Below are 22,887 nucleotides of genomic sequence, written 5' to 3'. Positions count from 1 at the left end.
TTTTTAGTATGGTTATCTTCTAGAGGAATGGTCACTAAATTCACAGGCAGGAATTGGTTAAGTTGGTCATTTAGCTGTTTACTGCTTCTTGCTGTAAGAAAAAGCTGCGAGCTTCCTAACAGATGACCGAGTTCTTAGTGGGCTTGAATGGTTTCACTTTGCTTATTCCTACAGCCCAAACTGCATTTTTTCTTCCCCTAGTGCTAGGGATGAAATCAGGGCTTTGCATATGCTAAGCAAGCACGCCTACTCTTCCAAGGAGTACACCCTCAGACTGTTAAATAATTGACCGTGCCCTCTTCCTGACATTTTCCACAGTCCTTCCACCCTAAAAACCAGGAACCACTTAAAACAGTCATTATTGTCTAAAACCCAAAATCTCCCTAAAGCCTGAGCTGTCCTGTTGCTTTCTCGGTTAAACTGGTGTCAGTGATGTAGCTCTTCCTATGTAAGCACTGTCCTTAAGGAGGAGTCATCAGGAAAGGTTAGGTCGGGAGGTAACCTGTGCTGAACCTGAAGAAGCTCCTCACTGTACACAGCTCCTGCCACGGCTCCTTTGCCGTGGGGCACTTACTACAGCATCTGTTATCTTATATATGTCATAGACACTTCAAACATAGCTGAGAATTAAAAATTATATGTTCAAATTTACAAAATTAACTCGGTGAGCATCAACTTAGACACGTTATTACAGAGCTCCCTTGGTTCTCTAGACCGGATTCAGGACAACAAATAACACTATTTATAGGAAACTGACATCTTCTTAGTATTCTCAATTATCCTAAAAAAAGTTTAGCTTTATATTATTTGAAAAACAAAAATCTACAGCACCATCTTCAAAAAAGGCACTTTCTGAGAACCACCTTGCTTTTTAAAAAAAAAAATGACTCAGTGTCTACCCTGAAAAACCTCTTTACTCAGACCCTAAAACAATAGCAGGCTCTGGTGACCTTAGGCACTGATTTAAAAAAGGAAGGGGACCCACTAGCTGGCTGGCGATTTGAGAAGATCCTAATTTTGTCATCTGTTTGCTCTCTCGAGCTTTATCATGGTCTTCTACTGGGAACCCAACCCTTCACCCTGGGGTTCGCCATCCCCATTAAAGCTGAAGTCATTAACTCTCATGCTTTAAGAACAAAAGATTCTTAAGAAAATTCTGGGGCACTCCTTTTGATGGGTGAAGTACACTTCATCTGGCCATGGACTGTATCAACAGAAGCCTTGTTCATCTTAGAGTTGCTGACTTACAGGGAAAATTAGAAACATAAAATGTAATGTTAAGCCGGGCGTGGTGGCGTACGCCTTTAATCCCAGCACTCGGGAGGCAGAGGCAGGCGGATTTCTGAGTTCGAGGCCAGCCTGGTCCACAAAGTGAGTTCCAGGACAGCCATATAGAGAAACCCTGTCTCGAAAAAAAAAAAAAAACAAAAACAAAAACAAAATAAAATGTAATGTTATAATCTTTTTTCTTTTGTGATATATTTTATTGCTATATAATCACCTTCCTTCCCTGGGACTCAGCCTGGGTTTAATTAATCACAGCATATTTATCATTGCCAATATGTTTTAGAGGCAATTCTTTCTGATTTCTTTTGTCTTGTGTTTTTCTTTTTGGGGGCAGGGGGTTTGGCAAAGTTGGGGGACACAGTATCACTATGTATCCTAGACTGGCCTCAAACTGCCCAGGTTGGTCTTGAACTCCAGATCTTCTGGTTAGGATCATAGGCATGCACTAAGCCCAGCTGCCTTTCTGATTTCTATAGACTTAAAAATTGCAACATTTAAAAGTACGCGTGTGTGTGTGTGTGTGTGCACGCGCGGGCATGCCACGCTGGTGCACACATGAATGCTGGTATGCTTGAGCCCAATGGGTGGTGCCATGGCATGTGTATAAAGGTCAGAGGGCAAGTTATGGGAGCTGGTTCTGTCTTTCCACTGTTTGGGTTCCAAGGATTGAGCTCAGGTTTTCAGGCTTGCTGGTGCGTGCCTTTACCTGCTTAGCCATCCCCTTGTCCTCTGTATTGACCTTTACATAATTATTCCTGGCTTAGTTTTTGACTCATAGAATCACAGAAATATTCTGTGTTAAGTGGAAAGGAAAATGAAGACACTCAAGTCAGGATTATAACAAGACTCAGGAAGACCTCACTCAAGTTAAACTTCTCCAACTATTTTTATTAAAGCTTTGAAAATATCTATGAATTCTCAAAAAGGATGAAAGGGGCCAACACTTCACGAATGTTGGACAAGTGAACTGTCTTTCTTTGAGGAACTCACACAACTTCTAAGAGACAAGTGAACTACACGGAACTGCAGCAGGAGAGTACCTGCAGGGCTGAGGTAAACAAAGTCTTTGCTGTGTTTTGAGACATGGTCACATGTTGCTGAGGCTGGCTTTGAATTACTGATGCTCCTGAGGGCTGGGCTTATAGGTATACCTTAACTTGGCTTAACTGAACATATAACTTAGTTTAATGACACCCAGTCAAAATTATGCAGAGATGTCAGTTAAACTTCTTGGCAAAACATTACTCTAAACATTTGAATCAGACAGGGAACAAACTATTCTACCAGTGTCCAAAGTGAATTTCCTAAGAATTAAGCATCTGAAAGCCCCACCATGTGTTTTGGATAGATAGCTCTCTGGGCTTCACTTCTATGGCTGTTCTCCAAGCGCTCACACTGCCTGTGACTGAGATCTTGAAGCCATTTCTACTCAGCAGCAGCTGGTTTTAATTCCCCAAGACACACTTGCCACCCTACAATCTACAAGACACTATGAAAGTCATTATTAGGCTACTGGCACCATAGAGAGCCTGGCTTAGAAAACTTGTTGGGTCTTTTGAAGGTGAGGAGTCTCTCTGCTAGAAGGTAGAGATGAATCTTTATCAAATGCCTTCCAAAGCACATAGAACATTCCTACTGGAGTCCCTTCCAGATTCTCTTTAGGAACAAAAATAAACTAATAGGTCATAAGCAGAGGAACTTCCAGACTATTTTTTTCCTGGAAAATTGTTAGAAGATAATTATCTATTAATAAAATAAAAGGCCATCCGTATGTATATGGAAATGTGCCAAAGCCCAGGACTGAGAAGACTGAAGTACCCTCATGTGGACTGTCAATGTAAAAACCCTACGTTTCTAAAGCAAAGGTATTCTGTAACTAAACTGAAGCCAGCACAGTTTCAAGTACCTGCTGTTCGTTACCTTCATGTTCTATGTCCTTAAACTTATCTAAGAAACCAAAAGTGTCTGACACCTGCCTGGCATGTTGCTTGTCTCCTTACTGTTTAGTGCAATAAATGTCAGGCTCTACCTCAATAAATATAGCAGCTACAGAATTATTAATATATGGTATCAATGCCAGTGCTTAGATACTGTAATATAGACATGTAACATGCACACTCTATAGACACATTTGCCATCAAGAATATACATTAAACTCTCAACTCTTCTAAACAAGAGAGTCGATTCTATAAGTTGTTCAGATTGACATTTTAGTCAGTTTTATAAGTCATACCATAAAAAAACAAAACAAAACCACAAGCTGACATTCATCAACGAGGAGCAAGAGTACGGTAGAAGAGAAATGTTACTATGGCTTCATGATGTTTAAACTGAAAGGAACTTAAGAAAAAGATTAGGAATTCTAACCAGAAATGGAAAAATAGTATAAATTTCAAGAAGTATTTTCTATAGGCCTTCTTATCTTAAAATTCTAAGCATAAAGTTTGTTGGCATTAAGTTTGGTATAACAATTTATTAGTAGGCAAAACAGAAATACACTATACATATTCTAAGTTAATTATCTTAAACTAGCAAGACTGAATAATATAAATGCATTCTAAAAAAGAAGCCATTTAAAAGATAAAACCTTATATTTTAGAAAAAAAATTCTTCCCCTTAAAAAATCCTTTTAAATAAGAATTAAAAGTAAGGGCTTCACTCTGGCATGTGTGAGACCAAAGGTCAGGAAAGGGGCAGGGCCCATGCGACTCCCTAATGCTCCTCATGTGAATGTGCAGGGGCTGGAAAACATGTTTACTTCTACTGAGCAAACACAACCCAGACAAAGACTTTGACCACGGAGCCTGCACCACTCTATTCTCTTGGCCATGCTCCCCGACAGCCAGGCATCATGGAAGGAGCCCCGTGGTTCCACCTACCAGAGAGGTTAAGAAGACTGCTGGAGGCCAGGGGCTGGAGGCCAGCATGGGCAATAGAGAGAGACGTTGTCTCCAGAACAAGCAAGCAAACCAACCCACCCCAAATATGTTGTAAGGAGTTTTCTTTTGCCAGGGTTGAGATGGGAATATTTTGGAAGGAGAAAAATGTATAAACCACATGATATCCTTTGTAAACAGTAAACAGCTTTAAAACAGTATTGAGGATCGCATTTTAGATACTTCAAAGCAATAAACATATAAAATACAGTACTTTCTTTAGTGTTCTGGCAAAGGGACAGAAGAATTCATGCCTGTAGGACATGGCTCAGATTTTATATTGAAATGTAGTAAATTGGCAACAATGTGGACTAAAGAGAGCAAATGAAGACATAACTGCATTCCTGTTCATGGCGGGGTTGCGTGGGGTGGGGTGGGGCTCTGAAAGGCAGTGCATTCCACAAACATCTGTAGTGTCTGTCCTCAGCGCCAGGGTGGGGACAACAGAGAAAACTCACATGCAATGTTCATGACTTCAAAGTGCAAAGTCCCCTGACCCTGCCATTACTGAGGAGCTCAGCTTTGACAGCTCCAACGTCACTAAGGTTATTCACTAAAGAAGTGGAGAAAACTACGTTTCTTAAAGTTTTCACTGTATTTCGGAAATTTTACTAATTTTAAATGACCAAAGTCCTAATTTCCTTCATCATTGCCATCTTACTTTTAAAGAGAAAGTTATACTGGTAAAAGATAGAAAAAAATCATCCTGTATCTTCTCAGTTCCTGTTAGTCAGAGCAGCACAATTCTTCAATAAGTAAGAAAAAATTTAAGCCGGGCGGGGTGGCGCACGCCTTTAATCCCAGCACTTGGGAGGAGGAGGCAGGCGGATTTCTGAGTTCGAGGCCAGCCTGGTCTACAGAGTGAGTTCCAGGACAGCCAGGACTACACAGAGAAACCCTGTCTTGAAAAACCAAAAAAAAAGAAAAAATATTTAAATCTTAAGCTGTTCACTGTCATTTTTAAAAACTTAAGTTCAACTATGCTTTAATAGGTTTTACTCCTTTGGCTAAAATTTTTTTAAGGAATTGCTTTAAAACTGAAAATTATGAAGCTCTTCTTCTGAAATTAAGGCTGTATTACTTTGTTCCCTTTAAACTACAGATGTCTGTTCTTCCTGTTATCCACGATGAGGACAACAGACACGACTTTCCTGTAAAATTGCTTATTGCACTAAAAGAGAGCAAAAACTGTCTTCATTCTTAAACATGATTCTAGTTCTAGAAAAGATATAGCCAATATAGTTTATAATTATTAAAGCACTATTCTAATGAACATAAAGGCAAAGGGAGCTATACTTCAACATGTGTGTGTGTGTATATATTTATATGTGAGAAAATCACATTAAGGTATAAGGACAGTGAGTAAACTAGCAAAAAACCAAACCAAACCAACCCCAATTCCTTCCTTTTTCCATCCTATAGAGTTTTGGAGGAATTTCCAGGTATAACTCATACAAACAGAGGCTTCAGAATATTTGCACTGATCTGAAAGATGTCCGACAAGGTTTCGTATTTATAGCAGCTTTAACAAACTTACTACAGAAAAGAATCCCCAGGTTGCCACTGTTTCTAAACACAGTGCACATGTGATAAATCCAGAGAAGGGAGCAGATGCTCACAAACATAGCGTCAAGAGCTGAGGACTCCTGTGTGAGAGAAAGGAGCTAGGAATAGGGACATAAAGTAAAGCCAGAAGTCTAATTTGTCAAACTTTCCTTCAAGGGAACCAGATGTATGAACACAGGAATGTCACTTGTAGCTATAGGGACCAAAGTATAGATGCTGAAGGCAAGGGAGACAGTAAAGGAAATGAGTGCGGCCTAAGGAGGGATATAAGGAAAGAGAGTTCTCCAGGGAAATGAACTATAAGATATACACACAGACACATATACATCAGTAACCTAGATCTAGATACATATGCACATGAAGTAATGTGAGGGTATTGAAAATACAGACTCCTTTACAAGAATAGATGCACATTACTTTTTCTGCACATATAACTGAACAATCATTATTTGTGTAATTGTGTGTTTTTAAGCCACCATTCACTTTTTCTTTACTTTTTTGCAGAGATAGTTGTGCTGCTAAGCAACTTGAGGTAAAGGCATTAAAAGGGTTAGACTGTAAGAAGTAAGAATAAACAACGGTGATGTATCTTCTACAGGAGACGGCAAAAAAGCAGCGGGCTGGCTCCCTAGTGTACAATGGTGCTGCATTCTTTGACGGTGTAAACGATTTTCCTTGGATCAACTTAAGGACCAGACCTCTACATAGTACTGGCTTCTGTATGGCTGGAGGCCTCCCCAGCAAATTGACTCCATTGGAAACATACATTGTATGTTGATTCACTTTTCATCTCTTTGTCTCGGAGAATAAACTTGGACTTGTTAAGCGAAGTACATTGTGCGTAAGGTATCTTGGTGAATCTGTACAGCCTTGGCAAGAGCTTGTGGATCTCGCCCATTGCTCTGTCCTGAAACATGGCTTCCTTCAGCACTGTAAGAGATGGGTTAATGAACACAAACATTCTGCTCCAATATAATAACTCTGAAGAATATTACATATTGTAGGAAATTCCAAAAATACTAGAAAATAGAGACTCATGTAGTAAATTTTGTGTCTATCATTTAGCTTCAATATGGCCAATTCTATTTTGGCTCTTTCATTTTCTCAGGATTAATTAGAAACAAATCTCAGACACCATATCATTTTGTCATATATGTATATGTGTGTATATATATATATATACACACATATACATATATACACACACACACACACATACATATATACATATATATATACATACATATATGTGTGTATAAAATCAATCTTGCTAGGATAGTTTGGAGAAGCAACTAAGTCACTAGATCATTCTTTTTTTTTTTTTTAAAGATTTGATTTTTATGTGTATGAGTATTTTGCCTGCATGCATATAATAAGCACCATGTGCATGCTTGGTGCCATGGATTCCCTGGGACTGGAGTAACAAGACAGTTGTGAGCCACCGTGTGGATGCTGTGTATCAGACCCAGGTCATCTAGAGGAGCAGCCAGAGCTCTCAACCATGGAGCCATTCATTTCCCCAGCCTCAGAACTTCAGATCACTAGTAAGCCCACATAGTATTTTTAGTAGAAAACTGTAGTTTGGGCCATCAATTGTCATCGCTTTTGACACAGTATACTGGCTGTTTGATAGCCTGTGAAACTTTTTCTTTTTAAATTAAATTATTTTATTTATTTACATTCCAAATGTTGTTGCCCTTTCTGGTCTCCCAAACAGAGGTATATATGAACATAAAAAACAGTCCAAAGAAATCACACTCTGTTTGGATTTGGTTTAAGAATTCCCACTTTTTATTTATTTATTTTTATTTTTTTGGTTTTTGGAGACAGGGTTTCTCTGTATAGCCCTGCCTGTCCTGGAACTCACTTTGTAGACCAGGCTGGCCTCAAACTCAGAAATCCGCCTGCCTCTGCCTCCCAAGTGCTGGGATTAAAGGCGTGCGCCACCACGCCCGGCCAAGAATCCCCACTTTTTATGGATTTATTTTACCTGTCATGTTCCTTGTCCACAAGATGATATCTGGCTCTGAATGCCACCAGGTGAGCGTAATATGCTGGTGCAGGGATAGAAACAGATCTTGTACAGCGTACGTAAGTGTGACAGAGCTGGTAAGTGAGCAGCTGAAGTTCATCTGCAGTAAAGAAGTTGTCATCCCATAAAACATGATAGTGTGAAGGACGGCTGGTACCCTATGGAGAGGAAATGGTATACTCTGTTGATTATTAAACTTTTTCTTTTTTAGGTTTTTTTCATTGGTGAGCTGGCAAGATGGCTCACTGGCTAAAGGTGTGTGCTGTACAAGCCTGGTGAACTGAGTTTCTTTCCCAAATCCCTCGTAAAGGTGTAGAGAGAGAACAGAATCCAGAAGGCTTCTGGACTGGACAGAAGGCTTCTCTGACTTCCACATTTGTGCGATGCTATGTTAACATTCACATATATAACCCATTTCATTGGTGTATATTCACTGTGCATAGCACTTGGTTCACAACACATTCATGTAAGTACGTACCTTACTTTGAGCATCCTGCCTTCTGTCCTCCCTTCCCTCCCCCCACCTCTCCACTCATCCCCCACAGTCTCACCTCTATTTCCATGTCATCTGTACATTACATATCCTCATAAGTCTAAATGCTTTTTATCTATTGCGATCATTTTATTTTATGCATGTGGGTGTGTTGCCTGCTTGAATGCCTGTGCAGCCTGTGCACGCCTGGTGCCTGTGAAGGCTGAAGAGAGCACTGGATTCCCAAGAGCTTGAGTTACTACAGACGGGTTAGTTACCATGTGGGCGCTGGAAATCCAACCTAGGTCCTCTGGAAGAGCTGCTGTTTTCGAGACAGGGTTTCTCTGTGTAGTCCTGGCTGTCCTGGAACTCACTCTGTAGACCAGGCTGGCCTCGAACTCAGAGATCCACCTGCCTCTGCCTCCTGAGTGCTAGGATTAAAGGCGTGCGCCACCATGCCCAGCTCACTAATTCTGCTGTTTTCATTAAGATATTTCCCTCTTAAAGTAAGGAAAAGGAAGAAATTCACTTACTAAAACTTACATGTGGAAAACACTAGGAACACAGAGAAGAGTATTATTTCTCTTCTTGCTGAGGAAAATTGAGGCTCTGAGTGAAGACCTTCCCTGAGAGCAGGCTCACCTGTATTCCAGCATGGCTACAGAGATAAAAGTCGAATTCATACGGGTGAGTAATGTCGGTATCCACCGTGGTTCCAGCTGGGATGTTGCCGCTTCTTCCAACCTAGATTTTTTTTAATCAAAATTTAAATCAACAAGACAAAGGAAAAAAATCAGAAAGTATATTAAAAATGTTAAAAAACGTACACTAGCCGGGCATGGTGGCGCACGCCTTTAATCCCAGCACTCAGGAGGCAGAGGCAGGCGGATTTCTGAGTTCGAGGCCAGCCTGGTCTACAAAGTGAGCTCCAGGACAGCCAGGGCTATACAGAGAAACCCTGTCTCGAAAAACAAAAATACAAACAAACAAACAAAAAAAAAACGTACACTGACCTCGCATTTCACTACTTTTAGCTTGAAATACTACTTAAGTAGCTATTAAGTACACCCCTTAGTTCCTAGCCTTTTAAAATTTATTCTTGTTATTTTTATCATTATTACTATTTGATTTTCCAAGACAGAGTTTTGTTGTTTAGCCTTGGCTGTCTTAAAACTAGTTCTGTAGACCAGCTAGCCTTGAACTTACAGAGATCTGCCTGTCTCTGCCTCCTGAATGCTAGGATTGAATGTATATGTTATCATGCCCAGATTAATTATGACTCTTCTTAAAAAAAAAATCCCAGCCTAATAAATTAGTAACATACCATATAGAAGCTGTACATATTTAAAGAGGAAACAGAAGACCTGGATCTTCATGATAGTTCCAGTTTCTACATTTATGCTCTAGGGCAGTAGTTCTCAACCTTTAATACAGGCACTGCAACCCTTTAATATAGTTCCTTTTGTTGTGATGAGTCCCAACCAGAAAATTATTTTTGTTGCTATTCATAAATAATTTTGCTAGTTATGAATTATAGTGTAAATATTTTTTGGAGACAGAAATTTGCCAAAGTGATTGCAACCAGATTGAGAGCCGCTGTTCTATCTAGAACAATGTATTTTGCCTCTCTGTTTTCTCAGCTATAAAAAGCTTCCATCTTTTTTTTTCCTTCCCTTTTTGGGAATTGAACCCATGGTCTGAAATGTACATTACATCTAAACACTCCACTAAGCTTCATCACAGCCATTATTAGAATTACATAGAGCATGAGAAGTAAGCATGGACGAGCGGCATTACTAATCACATCTGTTCATTGTCATTCCACTCACGTCAGGTTTTCTAGGTATAAAAATTTACTAGTCATTTAGAATTGAAGGCCTTTAACAACCGGGAGGCTGTGATAAAAATCACTGAACCTATTAGGTGGTCTACCATGATGATTAAAACACTCTGTGGTAGGGTTGGAATAATGGCTCAGAGGTTAAGAGCACTAGCTGCTCTTCCCAAGGACCTGGGTTCAATTCCTAGCACCCATGGTGGCAGTTCACAACTGTCTGTAACTAGATATACAAGCAAGCAAAATACCAATGTACATAAAATAAAATAAATGAATTATAAAAAAAGAACGCTGTGGGGCTGGAGAGATAACTCAGCAGTTAAGAGCACTGACTGCTCTTCCAGAGGTCCTTAGTTTGATTCCCAGCAACCACATGGTGGCTCAGAACCATCTGTAATGAGACCTGATGCCCTCTTCTGGTGTGTCTGAAGACAGCTACAGTATACTTATATATAATATATAAATACATCTTAAAAAAACAAAAAGGCCAGGCGTGGTGGTACACGCCTTTAATCCTAGCACTTGGGAGGCAGAGGCAGTCGAATTTCTGAGTTTGAGGCCAGCCTGGTCTCCAGAGTGAGTTCCAGGACAGCCAGGGCTACACAGAGAAACCCTGTCTTGAAAAACTAAGCAAAACAAACAAACAAACAAACAAACAAAACAAAAAACCCACTGTGTAGTACTTAGCTTGGATTTGAGGACTGCTTTTGTCAGTGCTTTCTCTGTAACCATTTTGAGAAATTACTTAGTTTCTTCATTTTCAAGACAAGGATAATAATAATATACATTATATATACTATGCATTATTATATGTAATAATAGTTGCATAATTTTGGGGGATTAAATCAGTTAAACTAAGAACAGTTAAACATAGACTGAGATGCAGCGCAGTGTACATGAGCATTCATGAGGCCCCAGCATGATTTCCAGCAACACAAAAAAAGAGGAAGAAGGAAGGAGACAGGAAAGGAGGGAGAGGAGGAGAGTCAGGGAGGAGAGAGAGAAAGGGAAGGGAAGAGACAGACACTGGAAGCTTGGTGGCAGGGAGGGAGCTTGGCTTAGAGAAGTACTACACGATGTAAAATTACCCTTTCTGTTCTATCAGCACAGAACAACCGCGTATGATGTCTCTTCTGAACAACAATGTAGGTTATTCCAGGTTGATAGTCTTTTTCTAAACTGATACAGGCCTCTCGAATTGCCAGTAGCTCATAATATAATACCTAGAAAAGATACAGTACAAAGATTGAATATAGCCAGTTGCTTCTTTTACAAATTCCAAAGTAAGAGAATGATTTAACTTCATGATCTTTTTGTTTTCAAGGATCATTTCATTTAAAGTTATGTATATGTGTGTGGGTGTGGGTCTGTGCACATGAGTGCAGGTGCCCTGGATGCCAGAAGACGACATCACATCTCCTGGAGCTGCAGGTGGTAGTGAGGTGGTGGTGGGCACTGATGTGGGTGCTGGGCACAGAACTCAGTTCCTCTGCAAGAGCTGCAAGCACTCTTAACTGCTAGGCCACCTCTCCGGCCCACCTCATGACTTAACATCACATACTGTACAGCTCAATATTCTTCTGCAGTTCATTTAACCACGAGCAGAGCAATGAAGGCTTACATAGCCAGAGGAAGATTTAAAAAGCAAAATCCTCTGATGCATCAGTTTTGATTTGACAAACTTAAAACTTCAGATGTTCACCTTCAGAACTGATATCGCATCATAAGCTCAGTATTTGGTAGACTTATGGTCTAACTATATCCCAGGCAACCAACCTGTCGAAACTGCCCTTCTGAAACACCATCCCGATAAAAGATTATACGAGTAGGTTTGAATCGGGTTGACTTATAAAATTGGATGAGCAGTTCCCGGACCATGGAGGCCAAGTCCTGGATGATTTCCTGTCGGGGTCTCTGAACTCTTACTGTGGCACAGTATCTGCTTGGATGGGCGTCCATACTACCTACAACCTAGTGGGGAAAAATGAGAAAAAATTAATCAAAACTAAACTCTCTTCATTTACATCCATATTTTACTGAAGCCTGTTCATCATTATTTATTTTAAAAATAACAAAAATTAGACAATTCCTAGTAAAGAGCAAAATAAAAGACCAGAATAGTGTCAAAAACAATTAGGTAGTATTTTTTCTATTTTCATGTGTGTGTGGTGCTCATGTTTGCATATCCATATTTTGTATGTATTTGGACACATGTATAATGTTGTCCTTACATGTGAATGTGTGTGCATGGAAAGGCCAGGGGTTGCACAGTTATAGAAAGAGAAAGCAGGCAAATTACAATAGTAATGAGATTTAAGGAATAAAGTTAACAGATTTAATAGGTATATTATACCTATTTGTACCCCCATATCAGAATGATTGACCTTGGCCAAAAACTCTTCAACCCAAAGAGCAAGAATTAAAGTTAGTTACAAGAAGATCGTTAAAGAACTACATTAAAGACTATGACCCTCTAAAAACCAACCAACCAACCAATCAACCAACCAACCAACCAGGGACTGGCTGAAGAAATGGCTCAACAGTTAAGATCACTGGCTGCTCATGCCAAGGACCCTGGTTCAGTTCCAAGCACCCACATGGTGGCTCACAATTGTCTATTAACTCCAGTTTCAAGGACCTCTGGCCTCCATGGGGACTGCACACAAGTGGTGCAGACACACACACACACAGACAAAAACATATTAATATATAGAGGGATATCGTGTATATTGTATGGATGTATTTATCATCTGTCAATTAAAAAAACCTATGGCCTATAGGAAAGGGTAGAATAGAAGATGGGACATCTGGGAGGCAGAAAGAATTCTGGGATAGAGCCAGGCTTGGGAGATTCTTGCCCAGGAAGATGTGATAGACACATGGTAGCTAACCATGGGTAACCAGCCACATGGCAGAATATAGATTAGACAAATGGGTTGGGGGCTGGAGAGATGGCTCAGCTGTTAAGAGCACTGACTGCTCTTCCAGAGGTCCTGAGTTCAATTCCAGCAACCACATGGTGGCTCACAACCATCTGTAATGGGATCTTCTGGTGTGTCTGAAGACAGCTACAGTATACTTACATACATAAAATAAATAAAAAGGAGTAAGTGGATTATTTTATTTTAATGATTTTAGTTAGAGAAGAGCCTAGCTATATAGTCAAGATATTTGTAAATATATATTGAGTCTGAGTCTTATTTCTGGGAGCATGGGACTAGGAGGAGGAACCAAGACAACCTTCTACATACATAAAATAAAAATAAAATCTTAAAAGAGAAAAACCAAATTACCCAATCAATAAGGTGATTGGTGAATAAAGTGAGCAGGCAGTTCTGAAGAGAAGAGACACAGGGGCAGAGAGAGAGAGAGAGAGAGAGAGAGAGATTGATTGATTTAGAGAGACAGACAGAGACAGAGACAGAGACAGGGAGGTACACTCAGCAAGCAAATGCAGCTGCAGCCAGACTAACAGCCTGAGTTTGATCTCTGGGATCCACACGGGAGAATGAGAATCAACTCCTGCAAATTGTCCTCTTCTCTCCACATGCATCCGGTAGTAGCGCTAATGCGTACCTCTCCCCAGCAATAAATGCAATAGAAAAAGAAGAAATACAAATGGCCAACAAACACTTGACAAATGGTTCAACATTCTTAACCTTAAAGGAAATGAAAATAAGTCTTGGAAATCCATCTCCCCCAGGCAGAGTGGCCACTGCCACAAATAAATGACAATAAACGTTGGCTACAGTGTACTGAAAGAGGAGCCTTATCCACTGTTGGTGGGAGTGTGAGCAGCGACAAGTGAAAGCAGTAGACAGGTTTCTCAAAATACTGAAAACGGAGCTACCATATGACTGAGTTATATCACTCTTGGCTACACACCTGAAGAACTTAAAGTCAGCAGACCACAAAGATACCTGGGCTTACATGTTTATGGTTGTACTATTCACAATAGCTAGGAAACTGTACCCGCTTAGACATTCATTGGCAAATAAATGGATAAAGAAAATGTGGTGCAGGGGCCAGTAATCTTGGTTAGTGTGGGTTTCAGGGATGGTCAGGCTTGGTGGAAGGAGAGAACCAACTCTACAAGTTCTCCTGTTACATGCCCTCCCAACAAACAAACAAACAAATGTGATACTTGCACACACAATAGAATTTTATGCAGATGTAAAGAAAAATGAAATTATGATGATCAGAAAAATAGATACAAATGGAAATCATTATGTTAAGTAAAATTAAGCCAGTCTTAGAAAGACAAATACCACGTGCTCTCTATCAAACATGGAACCTAAATTTAAAATTAGATAGATAGATAGATAGATGGATAGACAGATCTATCTATGTATCTAGACAGACAGACTAACTGGGAGAATAGAGACCCAGCTGGAGAAGGGAGGAGACTGCAGAGGGCAATGAAGGAGGAAAGGGACTGAGAACAAGAATACAGGCTCATGTGTGACAATCCCAGGATGAAATTCAGTGCTTGGTATGTTAACCCCCAAAAATTAATAAGAAAATACTAAATTTTGAAATGTGGAAATTGGTGCTGGTCTAGGTTTTCAGTAACATAGGCCTGCCTGGAGGTACTCACAGCAGCAATGGAGGGCTTCTTTCCGTCACCAGCAGGTGGGTGTGTGACATCTGCGCCCAGGAAGATCACTGGTTGCTGGAACACAGAAGGTCTTAAACACATTTTTTTAAAGGGTTAGACAGTTCATTTGTTTCACCTGTTTCACATGATTGCAATATAACTGCACGCCACTGACAGTACAAAGGAAGCCTGGGCAATCACCAGACAGCCTACCAGACCTGAATTGCTGAGTAACTTGTTTTGTTTTGTTTTTATTCCTACATAGCCTTGGGAGTCCTGGGAATCACTACATAGACCAGGCTGCCCTCAAACTCACAGAGATCCTCTGCTTCTGCCTCCCAAATTCTGGGATTAAAGGTGTGTGCCAGCATGCCCATGACTACCTCTTAACTCAGGAATCTCTAGTCCATGAAGTAAAGCTGTTATGTCTCTCTGGCATCTTGTGAGATTTATCAGGTTTTAAACAATGGTACTATGGTTGTAAAAGAAACTAATGTTATTATTCTCTGTAATGGGAAAAATCATAGGTTTCTTCATAGTATCCCAATAATTTTTATGAATTTAAAAAATCTTCTTAGCCGGGCGTGGTGGCGCACGCCTTTAATCCCAGCACTCGGGAGGCAGAGGCAGGCGGATTTCTGAGTTCGAGGCCAGCCTGGTCTACAAAGTGAGTGCCAGGACAGCCAGGGCTACACAGAGAAACCCTGTCTCAAAAAAACCAAAAAATAAATAAATAAATAAATAAAAAATCTTCTTACATTTTTAAGTCTATGGGACTTAAGGACAAAAAGAATCAGCAAGCCTTTGACTTTTAGTTTTAGTCTATTTTACATTTTCAGGCAGAGATTATAGGCGTCCACTATTTCCTAATCCAAAGAATACAATTTGAATATATATTTAATAATCATGAAGTCCTAGCATTTTTTAAATTTCATTTTAAAACTTCATCCTTTAGAATTGAAAGGGCTGGGGCTGAGAGATGCCTCAGCAGTTGTTTGCCCAGAGGACTCAGCACACACATGGTGGCTCACAGCTCTCTAACACCAGTCCTGGGATCCATTATCTTCTGGCTTCCACAGGTGCTGCACACACATGTGCACAGAGATACATATAAAATAAAGGTTAAGATATTTATTAAAATATTGGCTTCTTAGTTCTTGAATGTATTGGTTAAATTCTCTGCCTCATTTATAAATCTCATCTCCTGTTTAACAAGACAGGGTCTCACTGTATAGTCCTGCCTTGGCTTGTAACTCACTATGTATACCAGGCTGTTCTGGAACTCTATATGCAGACCAGGCTAGTCTCAAATGCACAGAGATCTACCTGTCTCTGCCACCCAAGTGCTGGGGGATTAAAGGCATGCATTTAACCATTTTGTCTCCAGCTCCAACAATCTCTTAATCTTGTTAAGATTAGTTCACAGGCAAGAATCACTAAGGTTGTCTGTTAATATCTTTTGTAGTTATTCAAGCTTATGGGGAAAAACAAAGGATGAAAAAGAAAAGCTTACCTTTGATGAGGTACAAGAATATTATTGATTCCTCCAAGTTTAACATTGATCTTTAGGCACAAGTTTGAAAGAGTTTGAGGAGATGTTTTTATTACATTCTTGACTTGCACACACTGTGTGGCCATACCCAAAAGTGTATCTCCTACACGTTTCACTTCCGCTATGGGACAAATGCAAATGATTCAGTCAGAAAAGAGGACACATAAAAAATTAATTCCCCCCTGACAGTAAAGCTATGAAGGATCCCTTGAAACGTATCACCATTTGGTAGGGTACCTGAAATTATACCAATATTAATACAACAATAAATAAATTAATTTTTAATTAAAAAATAAATCATTAAAATGCATGAAAAATTTAAGCACCAATTTAGAATTTATCTATTGGTTATTTTGTACAAGAAAAGTATATTAAAAAAATCTAAACTTTTAGCCAGGCATGGTGGCACACATCTTTAATCCCAGCACTCAGAGGAAGGCTGTCAGGCTTGCATGACGAATGCCTTTACTTGCTGGGCTATGCTGACAAGCTCCCCTAAAATATTTTTAAAGCTGAAGGAAGAAAGAAAAGGCCTTTATCAATTTTAAAGGATTTTAAAGTTGAAGACAATTAAGATGCAGAAGAAGGGGTGGATCCAGGAGGAGCAGAAATTCATTGTATACATGTATTAAGTTATGAAAGAATAAATTAAAATATTAAAAAAGATGCAGAGAGAAACTGTAACTTAAAACTAGTACTATTCAGCCAGGTGTGGGGTGTACACCTTAAATTCCAGCACTTGGAAGGCAAAGGTAGGAAGATCTCTGTGTGTATGAGGTTAGCCTGGTCCCAAAGTGACTAGCCAGAGCTATTACACAAAGAAACCCTGCCTTGAATAATGAAAACCAATCAACCAACCAACCAACCAAAAAAGAACTTGTACTATTCTTGTAGAGAATCTGAGCCTCAAGTGGCTCATAACACCTATAACTCCAGCTCCAGGAAATTGTACACCTCTGGCCTCAATGAACATCTATACTTACATTCAAACACCAACACAGACACACACACACACACACACGATTTTTTTTTTTTTTTTTTTTTTTTTTTTGGTTTTTCGAGACAGGGTTTCTCTGTATAGTCCTGGCTGTCCTGGAACTCACTCTGTAGACCAGGCTGGCCTCGAACTCAGAAATCCGCCTGCCTCTGCCTCCCAAGTGCTGAGATTAAAGGCGTGAGCCACCACGCCCGGCTACACACACACGATTTAAAATGAAATAGATTTTCTTTTTTAGTGAAGAAAAACTGTGTGTGAGTGTTCTGTCTGCATGTCTGTGCACACATGTGCATCTGGTGCTTGAGGTGGCCAGAGAGGGCATCATATTCAATAAAACTGGAGTTACAAATGTCTGTGGGGTTACATGTGGGTGCTGAAAGTTGAAACCAGGTCTTCTGGAAGAGAAGCCAGCGCTCTCTATTTCTGAGCCACCTCTCTAGGGATACCCATGATACATGCCTGGCCTCAGCAGCTTTCCTTAACTGTGTATAGAAAGATTCCATAACCCTTTCTTGCGTTCTTTTTTGTTTGTTTGTTTGTTTGTTTGTTTTTTTCGAGACAGGGTTTCTCTGTGTAGCCCTGGCTGTCCTGGAACTCACTTTGTAGACCAGGCTGGCCTCGAACTCAGAAATCCGCCTGCCTCTGCCTCGCGAGTGCTGGGATTAAAGGTGTGGGCCACCACGCCTGGCTCCTTTTTTGTATTCTTGACTCGAAAGCCAGAACCATGTGGCCAAAGCTGCCAAGTTCTGATGCTTGCTGGGGCTGAACTTGGTGGTCTCATTCAAATACATTTTCATCAGCTTTCTGGTTTTAGTGGTTTTCTTTGTTGCTTAAGCTTTTCTTTAATTCCTTTTCACAAGTTGGAAATTTATCTGAGTGGGGTCTTGCCCTGAGGTTACCATTCCCTTTATTCCATTTAGCATCAGGCTTTTCTTTAAACCTTTTATCTCTCTGAGCACTAGGCGCCCCAACATCCACATTCTGTGGCTCCCTTTTCCTCAATCTGTACAAGCATTTTTCCTTGCTCAGCTTACTCAATCTACATAAGAATGACCACTAATAACCACACAACACAGTCAATACTAGGCTGTCTTGAAATCTCCTCCTGTCAATGCCATTAATCCAACTCTCTTCATTTAGTCTTGGGCAGCTTTTTTTGGGCGGGGGGAGGGGGTAAGGGCAAAATGCAGCCACATTCTTGGCCAATATACCACAAGAATGGTTTCATTGCTATGAAAAGACACCATCTCCAAGGCAGCTTTTATAAGGGCAAACAATTAACTGAGACTGGCTTCCAGTTTCAGAAATTTAGTCTTTTATTATCATGGTGGGAAGCATGGCAGGATTCAGGCAAGACATGGTGCTGGAGGAGTCAGGAGTTGTACATCTTGATCCACAGGCAGCAGAAGGAGACTGTATGCCACACTGGGCATAGCTTATGCATAGGAGATCTCAAAGCCCATTCCTACAGTGACACACTTCCTCTAATAATACTACACCTACTCCAACAAGGCCACACTTCCTATAGTGCCACTCCCTATGGGCCAAGCATTCAAATACATGAGTCTATATGGAGGGCACACCTAAGCAAACCACCACAGCTTATTAAGTTCCACTTGAAACATTCAACTGCTTTCCTAATCCAAAACCCCAACGTCCACACTCCATCAACAAGCAGCACACTCAGGACTGTCATAGCAGTACTCTGCTCCCTGGTACCAACTTCTGTCTTAGTTAGCGTTTTATTACTGTGAAGACACCACGACCACAGCATCTCTTATAAAAGAAAACATTTAATTGGGGCTTGCTTACAGTTTCAGAGGTTTAGTCCACTGTTATCACAGTGAGGAGCAAGGTGGCATGCAGGCAGACATTAACTGAGTTTAATATCTAGATCCACAGGCAGCAGGAAGAATAAAGTCACTGGGCTTATCCTGAGCTTTTGAAACCTTAAAGACCACCCCAGTGACAAACTTCCTTCAACAAGACACACTACTCCAAAAAGGCGACATGTCTAATCCTTTTCAAGCAGCGCCACTCCTTGATGACTAAAGATTCAAACACATGAGTGTATGGAGCCATTCCTACTCAAATGACCATAGATGGCTTCAGATTTTTGTTATTGATTGAGACAAGATTTCTCTGGGTAGCTCTGGCTGTCCTGAAACTCACTTTGTAGATCAGGCTGGCCTCAAATTCAGAGACCCAGCTGGCTCTACCTCCTGAGTGCTGGTATTAAAGCCATGCACCACTATGCCCACTGCAGGTCTTTGGTATTTCAAACAATGCTATGAATTAACCTTTATTGTTTTACTTCATTTTATCTTCAGGGTTCATTTCTATAAGTAAAATCCAGGATTCAGAGGGAGATTGAGTGGTATGTAAGTATGTGTGTGTATATATACATATAAAATCTTTATAGCCAATGACAGACAGAAAATTCAAAAATCACTGTATTTATTAATTTGGTGTGTGTGTGTGTGTATGTGTATATGAATGCCACGTGCACGTGTGACAGTCAGAGGACAACTTGCAGGAATTGGGTTTTACTTCCACCATTTGTGTTTCTGGGATCAAACTCAAGCCATTAGGCTTGGAGGCAATACCTTTACTCATTGAGCCATCTTGCCATACCTTAACAAAAATGTCAATGAACAGCTAGAATCTAATACTAGTATTATAAAAAGTATGGTATATTTTAGTCAACAGATACTGCTCCTGCCTCTGTTTACTTTCTACTTGATAAAATTGAACAATACAAAAATGAAAGCAAAATTAAAGGTTTTATATAAGATACTAAGAAAAAATTTGATTTTTGTCAGGGAGGTAAGAAAAAGCTTTTGTTAAAATTCAAGTGAATAGTTTGCATTTCCTCTTGGTGAAGCATGGGAAGTGGAGTACGACAAGCAACACAGGTAGGAGGAAGAGAGGGAATGGGGTCCTTGTGGGACCTGAAAATAAAGGGAGATTACAACAGAAGCAACACCGCAAGAGCTTCTCAGACTGGGGCAGGGGGTCACTGCTGAAGCAGAACTAGGACTTCTGCTGACTTCTGACACGGTCTTTTTGTCACCTTCTCCTTTTGGTTACAGACATCAGAATTACTTAAACAACCAGAAGGTTACATTCTGCACAGAGGCTCTAGATACATATAGTGACACCATCAGACTTGTACTAGGGACATTTCCATTCTTGTTTTTACATTCTTTTCTACTGGTCTAGAAACAAGCAAGACATTTTTCAATTTGCAAAAAAGCAGTAGTATAATCATATGAGGATATATAAATTCAAGAACTAAGTGACCTATCAGTCCTTAGAGAAAATGTGGAGGAACCTTGAATGTACATTGCTAAGTGAAAGAAGTCTATTAGAAAGACTACATAGCAGGCAGACAGCAGTATACCTCAACAACAGAGATGGGTTGGCAGGGGTGGATCGCACCTTTAATCCCAGCACACAGGAGGCAGAGACAAGAGGATCTCTGAGTTTGAGGCCAGCCTGGTCTACAGAACAACTTCTAGGTCAGCCAGGGTTGTAAAGAGAAAACCTTGTCTTGAAAAATAAACAAAACAAACAAACAAATGAAAAAGGAAAGAAGAAAGAAAGAAAGAAAGAAAGAAAGAAAGAAAGAAAGAAAGAAAGAAAGAAAGAAAGGAAGGAAGGAAGGAAGGAAGGAAGGAAGAGAGACAGACAGAGTCAGAGAGAGAGAGAGAGAGAAAAGGGCTACATATAAAATGATTCCACTTTGTGACAATTTAGAAGAAAACTAATAGCAATAGTAAAGAAATCAGTGGCTTCAAGGACTGAGGGAGGAAGGGGAATGATGAACAGAGGAATTTAAGAACAGTGAAAATGCCAAGCAGTGGTGGCGCACGCCTTTAATCCCAGCACTTGGGAGGCAGAGGCAGGCGGATTTCTGAGTTCGAGGCCAGCCTGGTCTACAGAGTGAGTTCCAGGACAGCCAGGGCTACACAGAGAAACCCTGTCTCAAAAAAACCAAACCAAACCAAACCAAACCAACCAAACCAACAACAACAAAAAAACAAAACAAAAACCCCCAACAGTGCAACTCTTCTGTATGGTGCTGTAATAGTGGAGACCTAGCTGCCAGACCTATGCTGTTCAACATGAACAGTGGACTTTAATGTAAACTGTGGGCAATGCATTAATAATTAATAATGTTTACAGTATGAATGCTTTGGTTCAGTAAATCAAACACATTAAGGAGAAAGGTTAGTCTGTGCAAAGGGCAGATAACATAGGGGAACTCCCCAGACTATTTGCTCAATTGATTTGTAAATCTAAAGCTATTCTAAGCAAGTATATTTATTTATTTAATTTGTGCATGTGAGCCGGGCATGGTGGCGCACGCCTTTAATCCCAGCACTCGGGAGGCAGAGGCAGGCGGATTTCTGAGTTCGAGGCCAGCCTGGTCTACAAAGTGAGCTCCAGGACAGCCAGAGCTACACAGAGAAACCCTGTCTCGAAAAACAAACAAACAAACAAAAAAAAAATTTGTGCATGTGTATGTGTTTACATGTTGGTGTGTGCACATGTGTGAGAAGGCCACAGGCCAGCCTTCCCTGTCATTCATCAGAAGCTATTTCATTTCTATTAGAAGCAGATGAATATAAACTAGGCAAAAACAAACAAACAAACAGTTTAGAGGCTAGGAAGATATTTGCTTCCCACCAACAGTATGTAAGAGTGCGTACTCATTCAAATTGTTGTCAAGAATAGGTATTATTATTATTGATAAAAATTAACTTATGGTGATGGTTTGTATATGCTCAGCATATGGAGTGGCACTATTAGAAGTTTTGGCCCTGTTGAAGTAGGCAGGGCCTGTTGGAGTAGGCATATCACTGTGGGTGTGGGCTTTTAAGACCCTTATCCTAGCTGCCTGGAAGCCAGTATTCTGCTAGCAGCCTTCAGATGAGGATTTAGAACTCTCAGCTCTGTCTGCACCATGACTGCCTGGACGCTGCCATGCTCCTGCCTTGATGATAATAGACTGAACCTCCGAACCTGTAAGTCAGCCCCAACTAAATGTCCTTTTTAAGACTTGCATTGGTCATGGTATCTGTCCACAGCAGTAAAACCCTAACCAAGACACTTAACTCTAGTTAAAATTTCTTTAATGATCAGGAATACTGCATAGCTTTGTTTTTAGTGCTAGGGACTGAACCTGGAGTGATATACATGCTAGGTGGTGAGTGCTTTACCACAAGCTATATCCAGAAGATAAATTAATTTCTTTGAATAGGTAGTTTGAATTTGAAATACTGAATTGCAGACTAAGAATACATGTTTAGGGGTTGGTGATATAGCTTACTTAGTAAACTGCTTGCCAACATGCAAGAAGCACTGCATCATACAAACCCCTGAGCACACTAGTGTGCACCTCTTCTGAGCCAGCACTCAGGAGGGAAAGCAGTAAGATCAGAAACTCCAGGTCATCTCCAGCAACACAGGGAGTTTACGGCCAGCCTGGGCTAGAAACCCTGACTTTTAAAAAGGCTCATAAGTTAATTAACTAAAACAAAATAAAAGACTAGAAAATGTTTCCTTTGTTGAACCAATATGTTAATTTTTTTTTAATGATAAGCTA

At 40.3% G+C, this 22,887-nt stretch overlaps 1 protein-coding gene across 5 annotated transcripts in view; it reads right to left on the bottom strand.

Annotated features, from left to right (window-relative positions):
- Positions 1-2,154: 2,154 nt before the first annotated feature.
- The window catches only part of LOC110293760 (protein argonaute-3), an 80,419-nt gene continuing 59,686 nt past the window's right edge, over positions 2,155-22,887 (bottom strand). The window contains exons 13-19 of one of the 5 annotated variants that reach the window (XM_029475685.2): positions 16,241-16,400; positions 14,728-14,818; positions 11,907-12,101; positions 11,219-11,353; positions 8,936-9,037; positions 7,780-7,979; positions 2,155-6,719 (exon numbers count right to left, since the gene is read on the bottom strand). In XM_029475685.2, coding sequence (XP_029331545.1) covers positions 6,611-6,719; positions 7,780-7,979; positions 8,936-9,037; positions 11,219-11,353; positions 11,907-12,101; positions 14,728-14,818; positions 16,241-16,400 — 992 coding nt within the window. In that variant the 3' untranslated portion in view covers positions 2,155-6,610. Of the gene's footprint in view, positions 6,720-7,779; positions 8,794-8,836; positions 9,038-11,218; positions 11,354-11,906; positions 12,102-14,727; positions 14,819-16,240; positions 16,401-22,887 lie in introns of those variants that run through there. The other 4 variants (XM_029475684.2, XR_015047315.1, XM_029475686.2 and 1 more) reach the window with 4 other exon arrangements.

The sequence above is a fragment of the Mus caroli genome, unplaced genomic scaffold (assembly GCF_978045245.1).
Source record: "Mus caroli unplaced genomic scaffold, Mus_caroli_1 scaffold_6, whole genome shotgun sequence".
Lineage (NCBI taxonomy): Eukaryota > Metazoa > Chordata > Mammalia > Rodentia > Muridae > Mus > Mus caroli.
This window is presented reverse-complemented; position numbering and strand designations above follow the sequence as displayed.